We start from the raw sequence: 10,242 nt of genomic DNA, 5'->3' as shown, positions 1-10,242 counted from the left end.
TATATTATTTATTATTAGCCTCGAAAAAGCTCGATAAATCATCAAACAAGTGTTATATAAGTTCGAGCTCGACTCGATTATTAAACGAGGCAGCTCGAGCTCAACTCAAATTTAATCAAAGTCAAATTCAAATCGAACTTTGACCGAGCGGTTCACGAGCACCTTGACTCATTTCACCAACTAGTCATTTCTCAACTTTTTGTTATTTTACAATCTCATGTTTTAAGTCTATGAATCTGTCCAACCCAACTTTACTTTTGCAAGAATGTTACGGGATTCTCTAAGAATTTCCTTCCATCTACCGATTCAAGAGTCTGAATATAAGGCTTTCAAATATTTCGAACAAAGAGTAATGTTTATGAACTCGGACCTCATAATGAGTGGAATTCTTTCTAACCAAGGATCCTGCCAAAAGAGCATAAACTTCCTATATTTTATGTTAAAATCGAAAGATTACATGCAAGAATCCCAATTTTGAAGTATTGTTTGAGCATTGAGGTGTCTTTACTAAAATTTGAAAAACCCTACCACATTGCCTCTAGTTCACCGTCATCGAGTCCTCTTTGTTTCATGATTATGATCGTGTTTCAATCTTCAAGCCACGTCTCCACTTAATCTTCTTATCTCCCCTTCCACTTGTGGCAAAGATAAGTTCATCTTCTTTGCGACTTTCTTAAGAACTATGAAGTGTATGACACCAAAAACTTTGAATGTTTAAAAATATGCTGGTGGTGAACAAATTTCATATCATCCCAAATAAGAAAGGTGTTTTATTCCCAAACTGTTGATTGTGTGTTTCGAAAGCTTATAAATAAAATAGTTTCTAATTACTTTCTTTATATGTTGTTGAAATTATAAATGAATTTAAACATTTTTATGCAAATATTTTTTATTATAAATTTATTAGTACATAAAAATGTACAACTGTTACATTTAGAAATATGTCTACTTTATAAATAAAATAAATATTTAAACAATTAAATATTTCTAAATGAACACAATGAAATCTTGTTTTAATTTTAAATTTGAATTAAATCCAAACTCTCATAAAACCCATCTATTAATCAATTCAAATTTTCCATCAAACAGTGACACATTTTAAATGATCAACTAAATTATAAAAATAGAATTATTTTAAAAATAGTTATAAAAATATGTAAAAATAAATAAATACTAATTATTTTATTAGTTAACATTAAATAATACTCTTCAAGATCATAGTATCTTAACTGGACTGAATTCAGAAAATAAATAAAATTTAATTTATATTATGAAAAATAATATATTATTGCAAAGTAATATTTTATTCAAAATTTTAATTTCATACTTAAGTTATATTTTAAAAAAATGTTTCTAAAATTTTTAATTGAACAAGATCAAAACCTTTTCTTTTTTACTTCACCCTACTTAAATATCTCATTCAAACATTAATTTAAATAAAATAATGTCTTAATAATATGATATATATTTATAATTTCAAAAAGTATTTTTAAATGGGCCAAATAACCCAAACCAAGTACTCATTCATTTATGCCATAAAACATCAACAAACAAATACACCAAAAGGGCAAAAAGAAAAAAATTACTAAAAATATTTATTTTGGATAACCATATCAAAGTAGCAAGTTCATAGAATCTCCATGCCCCTTTACCAAAGGGTTCAAATTACAGCCACAAAGAGACATATTCAATGCCCTCCAAGAGTATGTTTGATGTAGTTCTTTTTTTCCATCCTTTTAAAATAATCCGATTTTTTGGTTAAAAATAAATCTTGTTATGGTGGTGCGACAGGCGAGAGAGTATTGTCATTCAGAGTGAAACTATAAAACAATTAGACCTAAAAACATGCTCGGATTGAAAGGGGTCATCACTGTGCGGGTAATGCTACTGCCAGCCACCCTTGGAAACAAACCCGGGTCACAAAAAAAAATGCTAGCACTAGTGTAATCCTTCCTCTAGCAAATTGCAAATGCTTATTTTGGTCTTAACAGCAAAAAAAAAATGTAACCTCACATGCAACCTTTAGATAGGGAGTTTTCAAAAGAGAATATTACATTTTGCAGACTGGAATGAAAGTTGCATCAACAAAACTAACCTAAAAATGAAAAATTGGTCGATTAGAATATGAGCCATTAATCACACATCTACATTAAGCATAACAAGGTAAATAAATGGGATATGAATACTACTTACTAGTTACAACCGAATGAGGCCGGAATACTTGAGAGATTACATGTTTTATAAGCATTTCAACATTACTACCGCAAATACTCAACAAAACTTTCCCAATTTCTTTATCTGTTCAACAAGGAAACCCTCCTGCATATAATGTAGTAGTCATAAACTTCTATCAAAAGTTTGTTTGATCTAGGGTTGTTTGAATAACCTAGTTTCACATATTTGGTGTTTTAGTTGATGATTTGAATGATGTGCTTGATTTGATGAATAGATTATTGATTAAATAGTGGGGGTAATTAGACATTATTCTCAAATTACCCACATCAAACAAAACTTATGAATGATTGGGCTAATCAAATACTAATATGACAAGTCTCCAAAAGTTGCCTAATGATATGGCCAGACTCGATTTTCTATAGTAAAACTGAGTCTGATTCTTATTTGTGTCAACTGAGTATATCAGCAAACAAGGAAAGGAAAGAAACCACTATTTTGAATCAATTGAAGAAAGTTGTGAATGCCAAAATAGAAAATAAATCAAATTCTAGATAATAATTCTAAACAATATGTTACTTACCAGCTTAAGATCTAGGATATGTAGAAGAAATGTAGATGAGACTAAGAATAATAATAGCCTAAGCCTGAGAGAGATAATCCAGATTTAATAACTATTTCAGTCATTCATTACTTCAAATATTACAAACTTTACTATTTATTTATAAACTACTAACATACTCTACTACTCATATACTAATACTATATATCATACTACCCCTATAAGCAATGACAATCAAGAAGCGTAGTTAACCGGGATTATTCAGTGTGCTTATGGGTTTTTACATCATCTCTCATATTTTACTGCAAATTTTATTTACAATTTATACAAGATAAATTAATGAGATGAACAACTAAGATTTGACAAAATGGAAATTCTAGAAAATCACGTTGATAGGACGAAGACTCTACATTTGTTTGAGTCATATTCTTATTATATATATATATAGAGAGAGATAAATAGATTTTCCCCTAATAATAACATGCCTGGACGAGGAATATATAGAGGGGAACTATTCAACTTCAAAGAATTCCTACTTCAAGAATTAACATTGTGAAAAAGAATGCAATTTGATATCAAAGTTAGACAAGAAACTCACCAGGAAACAGGCTAGGTGTGGTCAAAATTCAATGATCCTAGTTGTTTCCTCAGAAACTGCATTTCCATTTCCATTTTGAAAGTAAAGACCTTTCTTCCCAAGCCTGGATATGTGCACACGCATTTCATGTTTGTCAACAAGTTCAAAGATTAATATGTCTCCTAACTGAATATTATTTTCACGAACAAATGCCATCCACCCTCCACAGAAAGTATGTAATGTCTGCACTCTTATTGAGGGGACTGAGTTCACAGTCCAGCACTCTCCTCTTAAGTTGCTAAGAACTATCTCTGTTTTGCAATCAGGAATGTGTTCCATCGAGAACTGATACGGAATTTTCTGTACATGGAGAACATAACTTCTTCAGTTTATAGCATATGAAGAAATGATATTGAACTCCTAGTAATAACATGCCTGAATACCATGAAAGACACAGAGAACTCACAATATTGCCCCTAATTTCTTTAAGTTTTTAAACCCTCCACATCAAAACATTTCTTTAATCATAAACTTGAGTTTTTTTAATACTTCCAATTGATTTTTTTTATTTGTTTCTGGGAACCAAATATGTTTGGAATCTAAGCTTATTTGGTGAAGTTTTTTTTTAATAAACCAATTGGTTTAGAAGAGAAATAAACTTTGCTCGATGAAAAAGTGGATTAATTGGGATTAGTTTGGATTAGATGACTAAAATAGCCTTTGTATTTAATATTTAAAATGCTATAAAAATAAAGTAAGGGTATTTTAGCCGCTGATTTGAATCATTTGATTGATGAAGTTTGATGATGGGATAAGGGAAATCCAAACAAGACCTAAACATAGAGCTTGTTTGATGTAGGATTATATGGGAAAAAATTGATGAAAAAGTAGATTATTTGGGGTTAATTGAGTTAAATGACTGAAATGTCAATTAAATATTTAAAATATTATAAAAAAATAAAGGGTAATTTAGTATTTTCATTGATGATTTGAATTATACTATTGATGATGGGATAAGGGATCTTAGTCAGAGTCGATTCATAAATTCACTAGTTGTTTCTCATATTTATCCACCAAGAAACAAGAATTATAGTTTTTTTTTTCCAAATGGGGCCTATGTTTTCACAATTAGTATCTGTTTAAATGCAGAATTGAGGATCTAACAAAAACAAACTCAATAATCAGATACTTAAAGGCACAAGTAAGAATTGCATGTACTCACCAAAGTGTATGAACCACAGACATTGAACTTCTTCATAACTCTGAAGAAATGAGGAAAACTAGAGCTAAAACATTGAGCAGCTAGTTTCTCTTCAGGTGCTGACTTCATAGACATGCATCCCTTTGTATATGAACTCTGCTTGTCTTCTAAGTTGATTTTACTCCTGACTACACATTTTCAGTTTTGTAGCTCAGAAACACTTATCTAATAATTGTAGGATGATTATCCAAAAAAGAGAGAAAGCTTACCTAATTTTCCACTCCCAGCTTTTTGAGACATCAAAAGAGAACTCTTTGACGCTCTGCTATTTAATTTATCGTCCCAACTAGACATTTTATTATCATCAATCATGCTTAGCCTTTGCAACTGAATTTTGCGACATTTCTTTCTATTCGTCTTTTCCTGCAACGTTGCAGCTCGCTCGTTGGTTAACCCTTTTAAAGCAGGTTTACCACTTTGACAATCTTGCAACTCCTTGCCAACCCTAAGAATGTACACACGCAATTCGCACTTTCCTACTAGTTCAAATATACAAATGTCTCCAAATTTGATGTTGTTATCACGAACGAAAGCCACCCATCCTCCACAGAAAGTATGGGACATGTGCACCTTTGTACTTGGTATTGAATTGACTGTCCAACATTCTCCCTGTAAATTACGGAGAACAATCTTCACTTTGCACTTTGGAAGATGAGCCAAAGAGAACTGGTGTGGAATGTTCTGCATTTTATTTGAGACTAATTCATTAAGCAGCATGATCAAACAGATAAAATTGAGGTGATAAAACAAGAAGAAGACCATTGATCTTAGAAAAAGACCCTTAGAATGATACTCAAGTTCATAAGCTCCAGCTCATTTTATAAGATACATATATTTGGAAAATAGTATTTTGACACAATCAAGATTTCTCATTGAAAAATCGTCAAAGTGAAAATTGAAAGTCATTTTTGGTATGGTATAAGAATTTTTTTGATCATGGTCAGGTTATTTTTTAAAGCATGATCTAGATTATAGTGTGATTTTGTAACGTGATCATAGGGTTATTAGTTAGGACTATAAATAGTGAAGAGGCCCTTAGATTTATTATATTAGTTAATATTAATCCTCCAAGTTGTTAGGGGTTGTTAGTTGTTAGAAAAGGTGGCACCCAGTAGTTATAAATAGGGTGACCCAGCTGAAAGAGGAAATCAATTCATTAATGAATATCAAGAGTTTTACACTCTTCTCTGTGCTTCTCATCTAACATCTTAGGTCATTCCTTTCTCATCTTCTTCAATCTACTCTTATCTATTACAAAACCCTGACCCTTAATCCAAGAAGTGTTGCATTGGTATCAGAGTTGATATTCCTCTCGCCTGTCAAATTTTTCTACTATCATAGCCACCATTGATTTCCTACTAAGAACAGCAAGAACATCATCAGATATCTCATCCGCAATATTTCGTAAACAAAAAGTGTAGATCTTACCAGAATGGGCAAGATATGTATCGGGGTTTATTATCCAGATCTAAACTAACGTCAATAGATGGATCGAGGAGACCAAACGTTTTTTTGATGGGAAGAGATATCGATGGTCGACAAACTAGGTTATGTAGTAGATCATATCTCTGGAGCTGCTAAACTATGGTTTAATTCTTTTAATTAAGTATAAAAGTTTATATTATGCTTTAACTTGGGAAGTTCCTAACGGAACCAGTGAAAATGAAATTTGTCCCAAACTTGTGAAGAAAGGATAGTTGATTCTGAAACCAGGTAAGCCATCTGAAGTATATGTTCAAAAATCTGTTGAAATTTTAAAGGATCTTTTGAAGATAGAGAAACATTCAATAGGTTTTATTGAAGAATTTGTTAGCCTGTTATTTGCAGAATCCTTGGTTAATGTCGTAGATCAGATTGAATGGAAACATGAATGTTGCAAGAAGAGACTCTCCTGGACTCTTTAGCATTTGTAATCAACAACTTTCTAGAGTTATCCAAGGAGGTGGAGCTATATTCCACAGAGGAAGGAAAAACAGAAAAAGCATCTGAGTGTGTCTTCTTTCAAAGAAGATAAATCGGAATTTTAAAAAGAAGATGAGAAAAGAATGACCTAAAATCTTAGATGAGATGCATAGAGAATCTTGCCAAGAAGAGTGAAACTCTATTCATTTCCTCTTTCAGCTAGGTCACCCTATTTATAACTATAGGGTGCCACCTATTCTAACAACTAACAACCCCGTTGTGGGAGACTAATATTAATTAATATAATAAACCTAAGAGCTTCTTCACTATTTAGAGCCCTAACTAATAACACTGGGTCACTAACCTTATTAACACATTACATATTTTTGTTGCTTCATTTAGTATAAAATTATTTTGTAGATAGATAATGATCTTAATTATTTTTCTTTTTGCTTCACTGATATAGAGAATTCTTTCCAATCACAATCATATTATTTTTACATTGATTTTTGGCAAGTATAGATCTTTTTCGTATCATGATCAACATGGAAAAAATACACCAAACCAGCCCATAATCAGGACTAAGATATTAAAATGATTCTGGAACAAATATTTAGAAACAGTAATACAAAAGAAGCAACCAAGTCATGACATAAGTAACTAGAAAAGGAAAGTTCCATGTGTTAATTGCATGATAATAATAATAATCGCTAATTAGTAGGCTATTTTATGCAGTACTTCCTCCAAAGTGCAACATATACACATCATAAAATGGGACAGGCATATTTGAAAATGAATATAAGAAACAGAATATAGCAAGAGAGAACTTACCAAGGTAAATGAACCACCAACATTAAACATTTTCATAGTTTTCCTAAAGTTTGGATTAGAAGAAGAGAATGATTGAGCTAGCCCCTCTGCCTCGGAACATGATAATGTGGTCAAGCAACCTTCAGCAGATGACGCCATTTCAGTCTCCTTGTTTCCTACAATTTTAAATTTGCTTCTGCTTAAATTTTTGATAACTAGTAAAAGTATTTGCAGAGTTATCTCATTAATTATAAATACATGAAAAACAAAAATTACTAAATGAATAGTAGTTTATCTGAACCACATGAACAGATGAACTACGAAAATAAATATTTCCCCTTTAAGAAATCATGGCTTTATTTGATGACGGGTTCTCCAAATAAACCTTTATCCAATCATGAACCAACCAAATTACCCTTTACAATATTTTATAACATTTTATATATTAAATAGAAAGTATATTTTAGTCATTTAACCAAATAGCCCCAAATAACCCACTACTTCATCGGACAAGGTTTTTGCAAAAAAAATAATTTAATTCAAGAAACACCCTATATTTGAGATTAATTCCAAATAAACCACTATCCAATCAACAGTCTACTTATTAATCACATTGTTCAGATGATCAACTAATTACCCTCTATTATTAAAAAAAGTATATAGTGGTTTTCAGTATATATGTCACAGTTAATTTATACTAGCAACTAGACTGGTGCACAGGGTTTCGCTGTCTTCTTTTAGTTTCAAGGCAACGTGCCCATTTATTAGTGTAATAGGATGTTCTCTGTTGTTAGCACCCTGCTAAATCGCCTATGGCAGCAGCTAGGGTTTCGTGTTTAATGTGGTGAGGTAGGTAGTTATTAGGTTATGCTGAATATTGTGAAGAAACGATGTATCCTAACCTCTATCAATCTTTTCTCATCTTAACTAACATTTTATCATCTCCGTCTATATGTACCTTCTCAGTTCATTGTATCATTGATTTTAACTATTACAATATATTTATAACGTTAATGTCTTTTCACTGAAATAACCTAATTTTCAATAATTACATCAAACAAGGTTATTTGAAAATAACCATTTGAATATTCAAATAACCCTAGATCAAACAAGGACAACAAACAAGCTCGAGATTTCAAAGACAATTAACTATTTTGTGTTCACCTGAACCATCGTGGTAGAATTTTGCTTCAATAGGCATGGCAAGGCTGACAACATTCTGTGATGCAGTGCAGCAATTTCCAGATTCATCAGCACATTGTTCAAAGCTATTGTTCAAAAACTCATAATGTCCTTGGGAACCCCTAATCTTCTTAGGTAGACTCTCAAAAGAGCAATCTAGAAACGAACCTACATTTACCCTTTCTCTTTTGTTTCCTATAAGCTCGTCCAAATGACTAACATCTTGACTGCACACTGCGCTGAAAGCAGCTTCTTTCTCACAGGAGCTTTGATCAAAAATTTGCACAGTGAAGTAGATGTCACCATCATACCTGAAGACCAAGGAATCACCACATTCTATAAAGTTGTCTTGAACAAAAGTTGTCCATCCTTCTTGGAGATATAAGTTGTCATCAGATTGGACCAGACTGACATGCCAACTTTTACCACTTGGCCCCAGCAATAAAATAGTTCCATTGCTCTTGCCTCCCAATTTAGCTACAAACTTGGATGGAATTTTCTGTTTTAAAAAAAGACAGTACGAATCCATCCATCAGGTTCAATGGAATTTCACACTAATATTATCGAGATCAGGCCCAGCATATACATCAAAACTTTTTCAAGCAGTTACTCTAAGGACTTTTCTGATGTGGGTTCTATGAGATTAATTTCAAATAACCCACAATCAAATAACCCACAATCTATTCATCATTCACATACTCAAATCATCAACCAAAATACATGTGCTTTCACCAAATAATCTCAAATAACCTGTTTTCTAATAACCTACATCAAACAAGATTATTTAGAAATAACCCAAGATCAAACAAGGCATAACTGCAAAAATTGACAAAAATTGATCCATTTTGTACTATTTGATGGTTAAGAATCATACATTGCACCACTTTAGAAGACACAATCAATAAAAACTGCTAAAAAAGGTACCCACCAAGAATTTTGGATATATGAAGAAAGATTTACCATCCTACAATGTCTGTATGTATGCTCAATTGCTAGCCAGAGCAATTAATCTTTTTACTTGCGAACCACTTTGTTAATCTAATATATGAAAGAGGCTTACCAGTCGTTCCGATTGTGAAGTGGGATCAAAGCTGTGGATGAAATGAGGCTTTTTGAGGTTGAACATGACGCCGGGTATCTGTTGTGAGAAGAGTTGGGAAGTGATATCTGGAAGAAAAACCCTAACTAGTACCTAGAGAAATTAAACATGCAAACTGTTCTAAGAAAGAATTCCTAAAAAGATAAGTAAGAAAGCGAAACTGTACCAATTCCGCAACGGCATTTGAGGAACGAGATGAAATCTCAAGAGAGTAGAGAGAATCAAGAGGAACAAAGAGAGAGGAACTATGGACGTAACATGTGTCACCCAAGAAAGAGAGAGAGAAAAATAAATTAAGTAGGTGTTCATCAAGGGCTTGTTTTAATGTTTTATTTATTTTCAGCGTTTTTATTGTTTTTTTTTTAAATTGTACAATTAAATTTTTTAAAATTAATTGTAATATAATTTTATCACCTAATTCATAAATATTAAGATAATTATTTTAAATAAATAAATTTAAAATAATCAAAATCAACTCAAACCAAAATTAAACAATTAATTGGATTAATTATTGTGTTAATTAATTTAAAATAAATATTATATTCATTTTATTCCAAATTAATTTTAAGGACTCAAATAAATTAAATAAATAATTTGGGATTAATATTGTATCCATTTAAATCTCAAATTAGTTATTATAAGAGGAGTGATAGAGAGAATTTGAAAGAGAATGACAT

General features: G+C 31.6%; 1 protein-coding gene across 3 annotated transcripts; it reads right to left on the bottom strand.

The window, feature by feature from the left end:
- Positions 1 to 1,988: 1,988 nt before the first annotated feature.
- Positions 1,989 to 9,858, bottom strand: LOC124931705 (B3 domain-containing protein Os11g0197600-like). Of its 3 annotated transcripts, none has more exons than XR_007098708.1 (8): positions 9,527 to 9,798; positions 8,449 to 8,965; positions 7,306 to 7,460; positions 4,782 to 5,253; positions 4,534 to 4,700; positions 3,333 to 3,671; positions 2,194 to 2,319; positions 1,989 to 2,095 (listed from the first exon to the last, which is right to left on the bottom strand). XR_007098708.1 is itself a non-coding variant. In XM_047472231.1 (8 exons), exons 2-7 carry the CDS (start codon positions 9,590 to 9,592, stop codon positions 3,354 to 3,356), a joined length of 1,695 nt encoding a protein of 564 aa, XP_047328187.1. In that variant the 5' UTR covers positions 9,593 to 9,658; positions 9,732 to 9,858; the 3' UTR covers positions 1,989 to 2,319; positions 3,333 to 3,353. The 3 variants fall into 3 exon arrangements, 2 of the variants coding, with proteins under 2 accessions (XP_047328187.1, XP_047328188.1); XM_047472231.1 differs by having other exon boundaries at positions 1,989 to 2,319; positions 9,527 to 9,658; positions 9,732 to 9,858; XM_047472232.1 differs by having other exon boundaries at positions 1,989 to 2,319; positions 9,527 to 9,604; positions 9,732 to 9,847.
- Positions 9,859 to 10,242: the final 384 nt, after the last annotated feature.

This window comes from Impatiens glandulifera, chromosome 3 (assembly GCF_907164915.1).
Source record: "Impatiens glandulifera chromosome 3, dImpGla2.1, whole genome shotgun sequence".
NCBI classification, from domain to species: domain Eukaryota; kingdom Viridiplantae; phylum Streptophyta; class Magnoliopsida; order Ericales; family Balsaminaceae; genus Impatiens; species Impatiens glandulifera.
This window is presented reverse-complemented; position numbering and strand designations above follow the sequence as displayed.